Source organism: Schistocerca serialis, chromosome 3 (genome assembly GCF_023864345.2).
Source record: "Schistocerca serialis cubense isolate TAMUIC-IGC-003099 chromosome 3, iqSchSeri2.2, whole genome shotgun sequence".
In the NCBI taxonomy this organism is placed as follows: Eukaryota; Metazoa; Arthropoda; class Insecta; order Orthoptera; family Acrididae; genus Schistocerca; species Schistocerca serialis.
In genome coordinates this window covers 622,233,636-622,252,682 of record NC_064640.1, presented here as the reverse complement: position 1 = coordinate 622,252,682, position 19,047 = coordinate 622,233,636, and the positions used below count along the sequence as shown (strand labels likewise).

At 36.4% G+C, this 19,047-nt stretch overlaps 1 protein-coding gene across 1 annotated transcript in view; it reads left to right on the top strand.

The window, feature by feature from the left end:
* LOC126471055 (uncharacterized) overlaps nt 1-19,047 on the top strand; it is a 633,812-nt gene that overhangs the window by 484,883 nt on the left and 129,882 nt on the right. Inside the window, exon 12 of the mRNA XM_050099122.1 lies at nt 491-640. Within this exon, the coding sequence (XP_049955079.1) occupies nt 491-640 (150 nt within the window). The remainder of the gene's footprint in view (nt 1-490; nt 641-19,047) is intronic.

The following is a 19,047-nucleotide window of genomic DNA, read 5'->3' as shown; positions in this document are numbered from 1 at the left end:
CATTTGAACCAATCCTCAAGGTAGTGCAACAATTTAAAAAAAAATCTAGAATGCTTATTCATGACTAGGCTAATTAGTGTGATACAAGCAATTCATATTTAATAAAGTGAATTTAAATATACAGAACTATGAACGTTAAAATACATTGTAATTCTGTACTTAAAAATAATTTAATCATAATGTGTTATGAAATAAAACATCAGTCAACACTGTTCTTTCTACAGCTGATATCATTATTCAGAATTTATTATTTGATGTCTGAGGGGAGGAGAGTAGAAATAAGTCAATGAAGGACAGTTTTAAAGCATTGTTTTATATGTTTATCAACCACACGAGAAAAAGGTTTTAGTTGCAACAATTAGTGTTTCTAAATTTCAAATTTTTCTCAGGGTGTTGATACTTTGTATCTAAGCAGAAATAGCAAGATTAAGAGTATACTGAATATACTGATACTGATACTCTATAAGTTGTGTATGGACTTGACTTTTAGTTCGTTCTCACTCCGTGGGCCCAGGGGTCAGCGTTGAAAATCGTTCACCAAAGCGACAACCGAGGGCACCTGTCTCTAGTGCTCCACTTGCAGCTGTTCATAAGGGCCAGGTTAATGGACCAGTTCATACAGAGCGGCGGCCACGCCCAAGTGAGTAATTTAAGGTGTTATAATTAATTATAATAGGACAATCTACTATATAAAAGTATTCAGGCCCACATGCATCTACATTACATTAATAAGTTGTTTTCAAAAATATGGAAATGAATTTTCTTTTATCCATAGAAAATCTCTATCTGTGTAGATTGAACATGTGATTGGAAGCTAATTTATCACAGTATCCACAAAAGTTGTGTGCAATCAAGTGATACTCAATTACAGTGTGTCAAATGACTGTTCCAAAGTTCAGAGCAAATATTTAAGCCATAACAAAGCCTTGGTGACTGATTTATCATTTCAACATGTCCAGCAGTGAATTTTTTCTTATTTATTTGTTAATCATTTCCTGGATATGTTAGAAGACATAAAAACTCATCAAGAAAGAAAATAACATTACACTGTTTCACGATATAAAAATACATATTATAATAACACAAATAATTACATATACCTAAATACATATCCTGTATACAACAAATAGGAATGAAAAATTAAATGTAAGTGTGTAACTGATAATTTAATACTTAAACTAACTCCTGCTAACATTATACAGTCACAAACTCTCACAGAAGACGTAACCTAAAATTACAGAAAAGTCATCTAGAGCAGGGATTCCAATACTCTTACAAAAATATCGTGAACTGTTTTGATGCCTAATCATAGTATACCACTTGGAATTGGCAGCAGTCTGTGTGTCATAATTTGCCCTTACAAACTAAGTGTTAAGTAACAAGACTTCTGCATGTTTGCATGCTGATACTCCAACAAGCAACTTACCCACTACTGTTTGATTTCTGTTATGCTATATTACCATTATTCCTGCAAAATGTTTAAGAATAATTAACGGAGTTTCACATTTAAAGTGGCTACAGGCCCACTTCTATTTAAATTTTAAGAAAAGTTAAGTGCTTAAATGAGGCTAGTTACGTTTATGTGATCAGTAAACTTTTATCTACAACAGAATTCACATATATTAGTTTCAGAACTTTAATTTGGTTAGTAACTTTTGGCACAATTAATTATATTAGCGAAGTATAAACTATATAAGCTGAATTTATTTCCATTGCTGTCAGATATATTTTTCAAAGCTAAACTGTTAAATCAATCTGGGCCATGACCAACAGCCAAATAATTGGTTCTGACTCTTCTTATCTATCCAGAATATTTGTTTCTGTTTCATTTTTACTGTAGCAATTTCCTTTTGGTTTGTTTCTTAATTTTTCTACACTGAAATTTCTCCTAATAACATCAATTAAAGTGCTTATTTTTAATTCAGTGCAGTTTTCACATAATTATAGAAGTAATTTTTAGCCCAAATAAGCATTATTGTTTTATTCAAAGGGAAGTTTACTATCTAGTTACCTCCATCAGCTCTTTGTAACTTGGAAAGAAAAATATTATTTTGTCACATTCTCAAGGAATCAATCTCTTTCAATCATTCATATTTATGCTCAGTGAACTAATATCTCCCCAAGAGAGTTTGTGGAAATATAAGGATTTTAGAAAGATAAAAGTTAATACTTTCCAAAGTGAAGCTGACACTTAAGCCAAAGGAAACTCTGAACTAAATAAATCAATATGACAGTAAGGTGCTTGGTGCCTGTTTGAAGAAGTATGGCTGAATGTACACTGTCAGAAAAAAAATGTGGTCAGGAGCAGCAGGGTGTAATATGTGGATACTGAGAGGTTGTAATGTTAATGATTGATCTGTCATCATCATCATCAATCAGATGGTGCCCAGGAGGCCTGTCTGTGCACCCTCTGTTTTGACTGTGCAGGCGGTAATTGTGCTGAGTTTGAAGGTGTGTGCTGTTTGCAGCATTCATTCTAGGGTACAATCATGTCCCACGATGGAGTACATACTCCTGTTGAGCTGCTTCAACCATTCAAAAAGGGGTTGCATTGTGTGCAGGAAGCCGGATGGACATATTGATAGAGTGCTGCCCACGTTGAGCACAATGTGTCAGTGGTGTGTAACTGCTTTCAACAGTAGTCTGTGGAACATGCCCATACACTTACATCAGGTTCTGGACATCTGCATAGCACAGACGCATGTTAAGATTGACGCACTGTGTGAGCAGTGGTGGCCAACCAAACATCATCCAGGGATGAAATTTGAACACATATTGCACCTGTTGTGTCATCAGAGACCATTGGGAACCGTCTGTTTGCAGCAGGATTAATATCATGTGTGCCTCTTATCAGGCTACCACTGGCACAATGACACCACCAAGCGTGGCTACTCTGGTGTCGTGAAAGAGTTGATTGCAGAGTGTAATGGCACTCTATTGTCCTCAGTGATGAGAGTAAGTTCTGTATGTATGCAGGTGATGGACGTATACATATATGGCATAGACCTGTTGAGCTGCCTGTTCCCTAATTCACTTGACCATGGCACACAGTTCCCATCCCAGGCTTTATGGTGTGGGGACTGTCAGTTACAACTGTCAGTCACATATGGTGTTTCTGCAGGGCAAAGTACCCAGTGCCTGTTACATTGCACAAGGTGTTATCTTTATGCTACTGCCATCTCTTCAACAAGAAGGTGATGTGCTTTTACAGAAAGGTAATGCTTGCCCACATACAGCTGATGTGACAAAAGGTGCTCTTTGAGGTGTACAACTGCCTGACCAGCAGGATCACCATATGTCTCACAAATTGAACACATATGGAACATGATGAAGTGGGAATTCACTCGTTCTCCAGGGCCTGCAAGAACCATTGTCAAATTGCAATAAAAGGTGCTATATGCTTGGGTCTACCTAGTGAAGGATGCAATTTTGCATCTTTGTTATTGTTTGCACATGATAATACACACCTGTGTTGCCAGCAGAGGGGGTGGATTGTGTATTGATGTAATTATTTGGGCACCCTTTAATGTGACATGTGTTTTGTTTGGTTTGAATTTGTTCCCTACAATTCTGCAGTGATGTATTACCTGTCACCTCACTTGTCAATAAAATGACTTTGTCATTGAGGGTGTTGCATTTTTTTCTGGCAGTGTAGATGTTATCGTACTAATGAAGTGCTCATGGTTCATGTCTTTCTTGAATTATTTAAGGTAAAACAATTCCCTATGTTAGATTATAACTGACTTTCTGTGTTTTAACTAATGTAGCACTTTAAATAATAAGCTTGTTATACGTTTATGAGTGGTTGGATTAGGCACATGTACCTGGTAATATGTAGCATCTCTTTTTGCCCTGGTGAGTATGATGATACATTGTGGTGTGGAGAAAGTATTATGGAACCACCTTGACTGCTGAATCACTGTACATAACTTATGGACACTAGTTATAGGTGGTTCTTGTGATCCATTCATTGATGTCCATCCATCACCTGCTTGAACAGGGTTCTTCTGGCAATGGAGATGCATGACCTCATGTGAGTTTGGACATAACTGATCCAGCTTCCAGTGTGTATCAAACATGTTAATCAGTTAGTCAGTTAATAAACCCAGACAATCGTATTGGACTCTTTGAGTGTGTGATGCTGCTGTTTCTGTGCCCATGCTAATTTTTGTGCCTTGAGATGTTTGATGAGTTGAGGTACATATGTAGGGTGGTGGTTTCTGTACCCCATAGCAAGAAGGTGGCTTTTCAGTTGTTACACTGTGACTCATCTATCCACTACTACAATCTGTTACAGTTGATTGTGTGGGAACATCAGTCCACAATAAAGAATGAACAATATTAGTTACACACATTTTTTTATTTACTAGAACAATATATGCAACACAAAATGAGTATACATGTTGCATGGAAACATAAGCTACACTAACAGGAAAAACAATGACCCAAAGGAAATGTCAGTTAAACAACAGAGATATTCCACACTTCAACTTTCAGTCTTAGTCCTCAATTAATTATTTCACCATACAGCCCCCCTCCCAGAGAGTGGATGTCTTGGGGTGAATGAATATTCATGCTCTATGCTCCTGGCAGCCTTCATGCAGACTGGTCTTAGAACAGGAGAAACTGGGAAGTTTCCTGTGGAGGCTAGTCTGGTGATGGTGTGGCTTCATCGGTGGCTGTGTCAGTTGATGACACTTAAGATGAAACCTGAAGAATGATCTTCTGTTGTCCCCTGGCTCACTGCTGAAAACAGCTTTAAGATACCTACTTTTGGACAATGCAGTGAGGTGGTGAGTTTGGGTTTCTCCAAGAAATTGCAGAGGATCTTCCTGATTGCCAAAGTCAATGAACCGATCCTTGAGGTGGATTTTGTACATTTTCATGTTGATGGAAGGTTCAACTCCATATAAAGACTGAGACTGTTTGTGGACATACAAGCTGTTCAAGCATTCCTCACAAACTGAAAAACACTATTGTTTTTGGTGTGACATTGCCCTCATGGAAGCTTACAGATTTACCTGTCAACACAGAAGCATCATTGAAAGGTGAACTTCTTACCATAGTGAACACTGCCAGTGAGTTGATTGGAAAGGTGATGGCCTTGCAGGAAGTGACAACATGCATAGTTAAAACCAATGAAGTGTTCTGCACTCACATTAGTGTATGCACCACTACCTCAAGGACAGTTCAGACTGAACTGTGGAAATTAAAAGATGTCACTACACCTATGTAGAATTTGGCTGACATGAAAGAGCTGCATGAAGCTTTCACAACGATGCTACATAACATCTGCTTCCCCATTCCTCTTATGGTGGGACCACCAATCGTTTTTCAACTGTCCAAGTTGGCACCAGGAAAGTATACCAAATCAAAGAAAGGAAAGAAAAATAAAAGCATTATTCAACATTCCAATACACCATGGATATCACCCCTCCTCTTAGTTCAAAAGGTTGCATGAAAAACTCACTTCAGGGTCACCACTAGTGGGAATGTCAATCCTCAATAATACATAAGTAATATTTGTTACACGCACTTCATTAATTTACTGAAGAAATACATGCAACACCAATGTGAGGATACATGTTATTATAGGAAAAACAATAACACAAGGGAAACATGGGTTCAACAATGGAGATATTTCACACTTCTTTTTTCAGTCTTAGACTTCAGTCAGTTGCATTGCCATAGAATGCCTGTCATGAATACATCATCACCAACGGCAGTTGACTGTGGTGGTGGCAGCTTTCCTGCAATGAATTTATGCATATTGCACTCATTACAGGGTGACACAATGCACAATGTCTGCATGACCTCAGGCTTGGGAGTGTCCTGTTTGTCAGTCACTCATGTTCTGCTTATTATCCAAAGTGCTAATATCATGTGCCTTGTTTATCCTGAGCTTGACTGTCATGATAAGGGGCAGGGCAAGGTTTGCCAATATTCCTGTCATATAGGACATAGTGCATTGTTGAGATACTCTATTTCCAGTACAAATATGTCTCATTCATTGCTTATGTGTGTACAGATATTTAAGTCTAAACAGAAAGAAATTAAAAGAGAATGCTTACTAGAAAGTATTGTATTTACATTGTTTTGGAATTGATAATTAATTTTTTTTGCATAGAAATTAAAAATGGTACAAAGAAGCATGAAGTAGAGTTGGTATGAGGGATTCTGAATCTTCACTTCAATAAATACTCACCAAATTGTGCATTATCTCACACAATTCAAGTAAATCCATGAAAGCCAATATGGTAGCAATGTTTCAAACAAGAAATGGAACAGAGAACTTTGTTTTGACTCTAACTTGCTTGTGATGTGTAGTTCAAGGATCTAACCCAATTGGACTGTGTAGGCCTATACTACAGAATTTACAGCTCTGAATCAGCTGTTACATGGCTTTTATGCAAGTAGCTAGCCAAACCAACACACAATTAAAAAACAAGCTTTCATTTAATTATCAATTCATTTCTTATCAAACTGTATAAAGAATACTTTTTTTCTGAATTTGCTACTTTCTAACTAAGTGTTCTGTTGGCACTGCTGTGTCCACAGTTGTGTAACTAGAAAATAAGCATAGTTATATGGGGTAATTATAATTAAAGTTAAATTTTCAAACCGCTGTATAAATAGCACCACTCGTCAGAATGATGTCAAATTGCAAAGGAATATTATTGGAGAAGGGGAAAACGTATGGCAGAAGAAAAATAAATAGTTACAAAACATAGTAATAAGTGGCACTGTAAGCATCATAATTTAATTTTGGTCAACTACAAATGACAAATGAATCATACAACAATGCCTAAGGTGTATGTTTGGTGTTAAACAAACTGTACTACTCAGTGTGCATGGGTGTATGGGTATGATACTGTTAGTTATGTAAGCCCATCCACCATGGCAAGGTCATATCACACAGATGGGAAAAACCGGTTTTTAAATGTCCTGAGGCAAAAATGGCATAAAAAGCATCATTCACATTGGTTCTCAATTGTCCTGAGGCCAAAAACTGCATAAAAGGCACCAATTAAAATTGTGGTGCAAAATATGTTCAACATGCTGTCCACTGTTTTCTGCAACAAGTTGAAATCAAGAAACAGCATGTTCCACAACTGATCGAAGTGTTTCCAGGGTCACGTTCAGAATGCATTGTGCAATGCATGTCTCCAATGAAGCTAAGTTTACAATTGGAACACCGAATACAACATCTTTCAGATAGCCCCACAGCCAGAAGTCACATGGATTAAGATCAGGTGATCAGGACAGCCAGGCTGTAGGGAAATGGTGGCTGATAATTCTAGCATTTGCAAAACAGAGCTTCAGCAGCTGTTTAACTGTATTTGCAATGTGTGGAGGTGTGCCATATTGCATAAAAATGATCCCATCCACACATCCATGCTGTTGGAGAGCTGGAATGACGTGATTGCACAGAAGACGCTCACAGTGCTTACCAGTGATGGTACAGGTAACAGGACTGGAACACATGTCTCTTCGAAAAATATGGCCCTATGACAAATGATGCCATAAACTTGCACCACACAGTGACCTTTTCAGGATGAAATGGTACTGGTTGATTTGAGTGTGGAATTTCCATTGTCCATATTCGACAATTCTGTGTATTGACGTACTGTCAGATGGAAGTGGGCTTCATCTGTCCACAAAATATTTCACAGCCAATCATTATCCACTTCCATGTGAGCAAGAAATTCTAAAGCAAAGGTCTCTTTTGCTGGCAGGTCAACAGGAAGCAACTCATGCACATGGTTAATTTTGAATGGATAGCAAAGAATTTTGAAAATTTATCTTTAATTATAATCACCCTGTACATCACTCACACTACATTTATACCAAAAAATATATCAAAATCCCTGTCACCTGAAGTTCATTTCAACACAAAAACAAACCCGCTGAATCACCACACTAATAAGAATCCGGATCCAATTCAAAAACACAATTCATATGATATCCAACAAATAACTGTTAACATATCAGTACCATAGGAGTCAAATTCTTCCAGATTACCATTGTTACTTTTCATCAGTCAAAATCACTTGACTGTCAGCCAACAAGTTTACAGTGATCCTGCCACCTCCATGTACCATGACTTTGGTACTATCAGAACACATAAACATATAATTAAAACTCTAATTAAACAAGAAATTTTCATCATTTGTACATTATTTACTCCACACATTCTCACTTCATGGTACATGGTGTGATTAATAAAAATTGTACTAATAAATCCACCAAAATCATTAATACACTACATCCTTAAAAGACAACAGAATGTACATACACAAAAATTACACAGTACTCCACTCCAAAAGCAAACACAATAAATTTAAGTTCAGAAGCTATTGCTAATTTTTTACTCAGTTTTCTCTTCTATGTTGAAAGCATCCTCAGCCTTCTGTAATTTCACACATTTGATATTACATTTTCCTCAGATAACATATATTTAAATCTAACCCTCTTCCTGTTTAATGCACAATCAAACTCATTTTCATGCATTTCATAGTCACAAATTTATTGATCAGTAAATCCATTTCAGGCATTACATTTACAGTCAGTCTTGGTATCACAAGGAAATTCTCCACAAATGACTCCCTGTCTACAACAAACTCAACCATTATCTCTCTTTTGATTGGTTTTCTGTATTGATCTGTAGCATTCTTAATTTTTTCTGCTTTTCGCAGGAAACTCTACCATTTTATTACCATGCAGTTCCTTAACATGTTCATAGAACTTCTCATTTAAGTCATAAATATTACTCCCACTCCCAGCTAACACCTCTACACACATCATACACATTCACATCAATAAATGGCCACACTTCCTCTACATCCTTTCTCATTAATTCTGTTTATTTCAGCAAATCATTCCCCACATCTTTCACACATTCACTCTGTGTAGTGTTTACATTCATACAACATACAGGCTCTACATTTTTATCATCTCCAAAAACTTCCATATAGGCAAAACTGTATTTTCAGGGTTATTATTTTTTAATAGATCACTGTAAAACTTAAATTTCTCAACTTACTTCCACTCTTTAGCATTAACGCATTTATAAAATTTTGTTTTACTCCTCAAGTCTTTCACTCTATATTGACATTCATTGTTTTGTATACAGCCATTACACAAATCATTGGCTGGTATAATTCCATAAGCAAATATATACACTCACAACAAAGTTAACCCTATGAAAAGGCAATAAACCAACAGTGTGATACATGTTATCACTTGGAAACAATTTCGATGCAGGTCCCTGCATGACACACAAGACTTATTAGTTTCAGTAATCATGATGAAACTTACCGCTTCCGTGAACCTGGAATCAAAATGAGTAAGTTGAGTTTCTACAGCACATTTTAATTCAGGTCTCAGATGTCTACATTGCTGGTAAGCTTGTCAAGAGCAGATTTAACATCTTTCTCCTATTTGTCAATCTGTAACTTATTCCCTCTCATATACTCCCTTAAATTCTCCTTGATCACTTCCAATGTGCAACAAACATATTTTCAACTTCTATAAATCTAACTTTCAGCCTTTGAATTTTGCATTTATATTCCCTTCAATTATGTCACTTTTACTTTCAAATTTAGATCTAATTTCCCCTCATTTATTCTCAAACTTTGAATTCAGTTTACCCAAAATAAACTACCATGGATTTATATCTATTGGCATTTCCACTCCCTGCTCAGGGCTTACTGAATCACTAGATCTGTGCTTCAAACCACAGTCATAGTCAATGGTCTGCTATGGCTTACAATTCAGTTCAACATTCACAAAATGCAGTAGTAGCTATACTTAATGTATGTAGACAATTTAGATGTATGCTGTGTGTGCTGATGCAGTACTCCAAACTTGTTTGTTGAGAAAGTCACGGCACTGTTTTGATGAGCTGTGACATCTCTGAGCAACACTGTGGACTGACAACGACAGGAAATCTCAGAGTGTTGGCTAAAGGGATATGTTATTTCATAGTGTTGAAGTGATAATTTTGGACTCGCAAACTACTCAACAGATGATGGGCTGCCTACAGTGTTGTGATGCTTTTGATGCCATCTGATGTTTACGGCCACTCAGTTTTTTTTCTTAAGTCTTCCTAGCCCTCCATGCTACTGTCTACAGGCCTGCTTAATAAATTTCAGCACATCCTAGACTTGAGCTCCAAGTAACTAATAACTAACTACCACCCTGTATTCATGAAAATTTATCTTGGGGGGGGGGGGCTGCAGGCTGAGCTGGGGCGGGGGGATTCACAAACTTATTTACTGTTGGCCCATAAGATGTAGCAGCCATGTAGCCTAGAGACCAATTGCACACTGCTGCAAAAGAGTTTCTATTTCAAAAGATTTCAAGTCCATAAGTTCTTTGTGCATGTGTTAAATACAATAGAAATAAAAGAATGGAGCTGGAGGTGTTTATTAGGAATAAGATAGGCAACAGAACAAATACCTTTGAAATTCAGTTGTTTACTCACTAAAACACAACTGAAGTAGTGGCAGTAAACAGTTTCAGTAAACTCTAACAGGTAGCCAAACCCTCAGAGCAGATTCAAAGTAATGCTCACAACTCATGATTAATTGTTCACACTGTTAATGTACATTAAAATACTTTTCTGTAAAACTTGCCAGTTGCTATATGATCAAACACACAGAAAAATTCTGAATTCTCATAGACTAAAAAAATAATCAAAGTTTCAGCACTTCCACTACATGGCACCTGCCAAGCAGAAAACAATCATAAAAACTTTACTAAATCATGTCCTGAAAACAGAACTTCTCACCTTTTCAATGCTAAACAAAAAGTTCCTTCTTATCCTGGCACCCAAGCCCAGCTTTCTGTGACTTGTGTGACTTGGCCCCTCTACTTCTTTCAGTTCTCTTGCTATTGGCTACTGCCATTGTCTCTTCCCTGCTGTGCCACTCCGTTGTAGGGATATGCATTATTTCAATATTATAAAACTTGGAACCAATTGGCCAACATTAATTCAAAAAAGTTATCTAATAAATCACTGATCAAAATGACATAAAACACTACATATTTAAAATGAATAATGTCTCATAAAGTATCATACTAACATGAATAGTCATTTTGTTACTAACCTAAGACATAAATATTCTGCACATTCCTAATACTGCACTGATACTGAAAATAAGAAAATAATATGTTTAGTTTTGCCTGCTGTGGCATGTGCTTTAATGTTAGTAACTCTGAAGTGGTGGAAATCCCACCTCCTTTGATACTGGCACGAGTTTCATGTTAAGAACCACAAATAGCTGCTTGCTGTGCCGTATGAGCCATGCAATATTAGTGGCTGCTTGTATGTGCCCCACCTGTTTAGCATCTCAGCCACTCCTAATGGTATACCAGAGAATGTCCAGACAACAGGATTCCTTTCAGCTTACTAAACTGGAAATGTCTCATCACATTTACACACAGAAAAGTCCCGTCCTATAACATTTGAAAAGGAACTGCCACAAGAGTTTTCTAAGCTGGGATGCAAGTTCATGGGTTAACATTTTTTCTTTTAAGTGCTTTATATTCAGTGTTGCTTGTCAGAAGTTTGTAACACATCAAAACACACACCCAGGAGTTCTCCTGAGACCATTTGCTTGGCTTGGAAAGTCTGTCCAAACTATTCAGGACCTCATTCACTACACTGTAATTACCGGTCTGCTCAGACCAAAACACAGGTACTCATTCAGAAAAAATGAGTAGAATATGAGAAATAACAGATAGTGCTAGTAGAAGAATGAAAGATTGGTGATGGAAAAGCAATACAGAGTGCAACAAGAGAGATAGAAATGGATAAAGATAGTGAATTTGAATAATTTAATTTTTGAGAACAGGATAATTTATTTTCAGAAATTGTATTTATCAAGTTTTGTCTTTGAATATTCAGTGTCATGTTCTGTGATGCTGACATTCACTTCTTGGAGGATAGTTTTCATACTTTTGTATACCATGAAGACACCAGCAGAAATGACACCTTGTTTTTGACAGATTCCTCAATTCTCAGTTTTCTTGTTAAATAATACAAGTGTGACATGATGTCATGTAGGAGGCTAGTGACCATTCTAGTAATTATGTGTAAATCTGTCGTTAAGTTGGGTAGGTGTCATAAAAAGTCATACAACAGGTGAAGAATGACTATATTGATCACAAAGTGACACATTTCAGAATTATTTTCATCTTCAGAGTATTACCCAACTGCAAAGGTAGCACAAGGATAAGAGCATTACCAGATGTGTTCATAACATGAGATGACAGACTTCCTAGCCTGTGATCTCATATTACGAACACATCTGGTGATACTCTTATCCTTGTGCTACCTTTGCACTTGTGTAGGACTCTGAAGATGGAAATAATCTTAAAACATGTCACTTTGTGACCAATAAAGTCATTCTTCACCTGCTGTATGACTTTTTATGCAACCTAGCCAGCTTAATGACAGATCAATGCATAATTCTTTATTGAGTGACCTTACCAGTGACCTTTTCTCTGCTTAAAAAATGGACCATTTATACAATAATATAAATTATACAATATGGATATTTTTCTTTCTATAAATTGTTTTTCTAGGTGATTATCTATTTGGTCTTATCCTTAGACACAGTTACTTTATGTCACATGTGTCTGTAACACCAGTGTACCTCTTAGCTCATTCCATTAGGCTGGAAGTACACTGAAGTGTTTCATTGAGGTAACAAACAGTCATGATCTGTATTGTGGTTTTGATACAGGCAGCATATTTCATTATTGTAATGTAAACGTCTTACTCTTTTGTTGGTCACCTCAGAAGTAGAAACCTTTCTCTCAAAGCAGTTTTCTCAATTTTTGGCACTAGATGTGAAATTTTATGGTACTATTACACTTTTAGGATTGATCAATCATTTACAAAAATTTGATGTTATTTGTAAGTCATCAGTTATTTATTACGAGCTTGCACTCTTGAGGTGCATAAAATGATCCCTGAATCATTTTGTATTACATGATTCCTAAAAAGTTGTGGTGAAAGATATATGAGAATAGTGTCTGCACCAGCTTTGCTTGTGTTATACCAGACATCAGCATCTCCATCAGTTTTAAAATTAATTGCTCTAAACATGCTGTAGCTAATGTAGGGATTACTTGCAGACATTTAAAATCTTCTTTGGTTCATTTCATATTTCAGTATCAGAAATCCTGGATGCAAGATGATAAAATGGTACACAAAGAAGTAACAATGATTGCTGCTCAGCTATTAGATTCCCATTTTCATCACAAAGGGGGTCCATGTGATCAATGATCACTCACCCACCCACTCACGTACCAGCATACACACACACACGTCCCTCCACCCCTGCACCCCCCCCCCCCCCCCCCCACAAAATGCACATTCACCCACCTCACCCATCCTCCCCCCCCCCCCCCCCCACACACACACACATCCCTCCACCCATGCACCCCCCCACCCCCCACAACACGCACATTCAACCACCCACCTCACGCATTGCCCCCCCCCCCCCTCCTCCCCCACACGCACACACACTTTCTTTTCTGCTTATGAAGATTCAGCTTCCATGTTTTTGTGTTCTATTACAACTTCCTTCTAGTTTTAGACTAGTACAATGTGTTTAAAGAAGTTAAGGCATCTAATTGTTACAGATACTGAATTTTTGTAATAATTCAGGTTGATTAATTCCCAGCTGCAAAACATGAGAAATGCATCATTCAGTAGTCCCACTTTGTAAAAAGTTGTAGTGAAAGACATACTGAAGCATCAGAAACACTGGTTTTGTATTATTGTAGCAACCCAGGTTCAGTTATATCCATGTACAGCACCACTGATTTCTCAAGTACGGTGTAACAATAGTTCATAAGTGTGTCCTTTTTATTTATTTTTTTATTATTTTGATACTGACTGGTGGTACTGTTTCAGTTTTGATGTTTTATAACTCCTTCATGGCAATAACTAGTCCTTTTGGTAAATGTCATTAAGTAATTCACATGTAAAGAAATGTACGGCCATGATACCGGTATCCTGCAGTTGCCCATGTTTGAAATAATCTTTGAAGGTTCTAAAATAATAATTGGCTGCAGGGCATATGATACACTGTATTTCTTAAAAAATCTGAGTTTATTTTAATATTCCAATTATTCTTACATCATGTAACTGCTGCAGCTTGAAAGCATAAATATTATTTTGCTCATTTTTATTTTAAAATCAGTAAGCTGTCACGTGCAATGGTGCAATTTGCTTCATCAGTGTTTGATTGTTAATGCAGAGCATTGTTCTGTACATGGCTGCATTGTTCACGTTGTATATGTTACTCTTGCTGTATTTATGCAAAAGCTGTATTGAAATAGCAAGTAATTTGTTCACTGAAATTAACTGTGCCTCTTATTTGTTTTGCTATTACTGTGATGCCATGTAACATATGCACTGAAATTAACTGTGCCTATTCTCAATTTTGTTATCATTTTTACCATTTGTATTAATATATTAACTGATTCTTTTCCAAATTTTGATTTTTGAAACACACCTTGAGTGATGTTTTTCTTGGAAGAAATATGGAGTTCTGATGCCAGTGAAATATTGCTATGTATTATAAGTTGAATTTTGTGAGAGTGATACAAGGATATTTGCAGAATTATTGTGTTCCCATCTGACACTGCATTTGTGAACATTTATGTTATCTGTGCCATATCTCTCTAATAGTGTCCCATATACATTTTCTCTTATTATCATAACATATTACATTTAACTTATGGGTCACAAATATAAAAAGAAATCAGTAGTGAATTCTCAGGAATAAGAGTGGCCATCTAATCTAGTAAACTTTCATCTCACGTCTGAAGAACTTGATATATCCACTAATAAAAAAACAGTAGTTGTGTTTCAGAAGGCTGCATCACTTACAGTTCATATATCCTATTGTATTACACCTGTGTATCAATCTCAAACTGTTACGATGTTAATGTAGCAAATTTCATCAGCTGTAAGCAAGGTTTTTATAATAACAGTTTTAGATGAAATTGTTTCACTTCACTTGCTGTGTTCAGTTTGAATAATATCTCTGTCATCCCCAGGAGCTGACTGTTGTAAATAATATTGTGTTGGAACTTTAAATTTATGATGTTTTGATATTTTAAATGTAGCAGTGAGCCAAATGACATTGTTGTGATCTCATGCAAGGGCAAACGGATTCATATATGCAACCAGAGATGCCTGGACATGCAATGCAAGAATTTTTATAGAGCTGCCAATCTCCTGGGAATGTATACCGCTTGGAATATTATTCTGTAACTTCTCAACATTAAACACTACATGCAGTATGTTACAGAAGTTACAGCCCCTATCTTAACCAAAATTGTGGTTGTGTAATCTGATCTTAACAGCTTTCTTGCTTAACCCTTTCACTGCTACTGACACACTTGCCACAGACCATGCCGAGTGCAGTGTCATTATGGTCTTACCCCACTATCTGTGACAGGACCCTCTGTCTGCATCCACTTCCTGCTGCTGTAGCACCTGTGGTGGCCTCCTGGCTGTGTGCTGAATATTTTGGTCATAGATTTCGAGATAAATGCTGTAGAACCTGTACGTCCACTCTCTCCATTTTATCTGTGCTCTTAGGGCATGCTAGCACACTAATTCATTCACACACACTTCACAAGGGAAGTGAATTGCTTGCTGAAACACACTTCTGATGCATTGAAATACATTTTGAGTACATAAATAAAATTAATTGTTCCCTGGCAAACTCAAAAGCCAGAAATCGATGTTTTCAAATACAAAATCTTTCCATTATGTTGGAATAATTTTAACACATCATAAAGAGATGAATCTGCATAATGTTTTGTTATCTGTTGCTATGTGTTCTGTGTATTTACTTTTGTGCATGGGATAGCTGTTGCTGCATATGAAGAATCAGGTCTATCTGTTACCACTACATTATTCCGTCTAGAAAGACATGTTAAACTTGGAATTTTGAAGCTTTTGAATTCTTTTTACAATATGCATTATGTATTTTCAATGCTTTTACACATTTCTAGGCAACTTTCACAGCCAAAAATCACTATTCCTGACTATGATTGTCTATGTTACTTGATAATAATTTCAGCATATCATAATCAGATGAATATCTATAATATTTGTTTTACTCATGCAATGTATGCTGTGTAATTACATCAAATACAAAATAGATCTAACATCATCTGAAACATCAAGTCTTTTTCTTGCCACCATACTTCTTCATCCGGAAAGACACTCCAAAGTGAGGAAACATAATTCTTTGAATACATTTTAAATACTCAGTATATATTTTCAGTCCTTCTCTGCATCCTTAGGCAAGTACCATGACCCAAATATCAGGCTACCTGAATGTAATTGTTTCCCTCACATCGGAATAATTTCATAACATTTTAAAGTGATGAATATATGTAGGTTTTGTTTAACTGTGTATTGGCATCATGCACAGAATAGGTATTGTAGCACCTGAAACACAACATCTGTTAGCTGTCAGCATATTTCATCATCAGGAGTTCTGCTTCATACTCAGAAATTTGAAGCATTAAGACTTGATTTAACACATAGTCTGTATTTCAAGTCTGCTTTACAGTACTGTATCTGCCTAAATAAATTTCATTGTCAAAACTCATAATATATGAATTGTATACATTATTTGGTAATAATATCAGCGTATCATAAGGAGATATTTGAGTTGCTCTTTCATTTGATATGTAATTTATAATTGTAAGTTGAATTTAATAAATGCTACAAAACCTTTAAACCCCAATATTCATTTTGAAACACTCATCATATGTAGGAGCTTTGTTTTGCTGTAGAAATGAATAGTGTAGCTATTGAAAGAACATGTCTATTCATTTGTCAGTGATCTACTTCACCTGAAGGAAGCGCCTGAATACTTTTTGCTCTCAATGTATCTATTTGTCATTTTTTGTTTTAGTCCAGGCCTTGGACTGGCACTGATGAAGTTAAAAATAGATTTTTTTGTCCTTTTGTTACATTTTTGTGTTTTTTCTGTCTTTTTTAAATAATTTATTCACAAGAGCTTTTTTTGTCTCTGGTATCCTGGTGCACTTTATGTTTAATGGAAACCACACATCTGTAGATTAGCAAATTTTTCTTCTAAATCATAGAAGATTCCAGTTATCAGAATTACTTTGTCTGCCAGCTTTTCTCCTTCTGTTGCATATTTTCCTACAATCTCCCTAATGGGAGGTAGGAGAAACTCTACAATGCCATTTTTTCCCCTGTAACTGACTTATGGAGAAAATGAGCATTTAAAATGCACTGATCAAAGATGTGAAAATATATTTTTTATGTCATTTCACAATCTTACACATTATTCTTACTGAGCTCTGTAGCATGTCACAGTGGTAAACTGCACTTTTATTTGAGTTGTCACGTACAATACTTCTGGTTTTACTGATTTATCTTTTGCTAGTGTTTCTGTCAGTCTCCTCTGTTTCAACCATTTGTATTGTGTTACACATGATCAACACCCACACTTCTCTTTTATCACACCATTTGATAGCAATCATTTTGTCAGTTGACCTAAAGTTAGTTTTTCCTCATTTCAGGTACCTATGCAGTTTTGGCATGTTGTGCTTGTTGTGAACAGTGTCACATGTTGTTGTTCCATGGTTGCGAAGTCAGAGAGATAGGTCTCGGCTGGAATAATACTGTCAAGATACAGATTATGTCCATTTTCCAAATATTGTCTCATAAGTGTTGCCACCACATAACCACTTTCCTCTACGTTGTGGAACCCAATTTCTGTTGTTGCACTGGTATATGCAATGACTTCCAAAATGAACCCAGTCTGACACTCACACAGCACAAATGGCTTTAGTATAGTTCTACTTCATTTGGCTGAAATAAATTGTTTAAAAGATAATTGACCTTTAAACAACAGAAGACTTTTGTCAATGCAAATTTTCTGATGTGGTTTAAATGTGGTTGAAACGCTGAATTAATTTCTTCAACAAAATTCATAATTTTAAACAAACTGTCATATCCATTGCCTGCCTAGCTGTCACTAAAATGTACCATTTTCAAAAGTAAAATAAAACTGTCTTACGATATAATTTCAGTGAAAACTGGAGTGTTCAAATGTCTCTGTAGACCAGTAATGACTTACATTCAGCTCTCTTTCTAACTTGAGCCATTACAAGACAAATAGCAACAAAACAATAAAAGTTCCTCAAATCCAGTATCTTTCCACCAGATTTACAAGTATTTGCCTTGTTGTATATGTAAAATCAATTCATTTCATCTGCTGTAAAATGAAACAAGTCTTCTGACTTGAATATCATAAAAAATTACAGAATACTTGAGTCATTAATCAGCTGACATTTGTGCCCTGAAGCTGACTCCTCAAATGCACACTCCAATGGCTGAAAATCAGTTTGTTTTTGATCGAATGTGCCATTAAGTGTGCTCTTTTCCTAAGTGTTTCACTATCATTTTCTGCTTCTTCAGATTCTAAATATCTGCTGACTGCGCCTCCTGGAGAAAGATCAGACTAGTGAGCTGTACCAGCTGATGCACAGAGCTGAGGATTGTTAATTCAGGATTCCGTTGATGACTCATTGCTGCTACTAACATCACATAATTCACTCTCACAGTCACCCCTAGTGAGTATCTCCAGGATTTCTCTTTGTGTGCAACCACAGCAACATGACATTTCACCCATAGAACAGAAGAATGCAAAGTTGCTACTGAGAAAAATACGAAAAGCAAAATTGACATCTGCTATGGTCCAGAACAACAAATGTAGATGTGCACATTAACTATGCAGCAAGAAATCAAAAAATATCTATAAGAACAGTGCGGGAATTCATCTTTGCGTGCACCAGAGGCTCAGCAGTGAGAGAGTTGGCAGAACAGAACACGTAAACACATCAATAATGCTTAAGGAAAACCTGGAGGCCATGGTTAAACACATCCACAGCAATAAAAGGGTTAAGGTTTTAGATTAGATTAGATTAGATTAATACTAGTTCCATGGATCATGAATACGATATTTC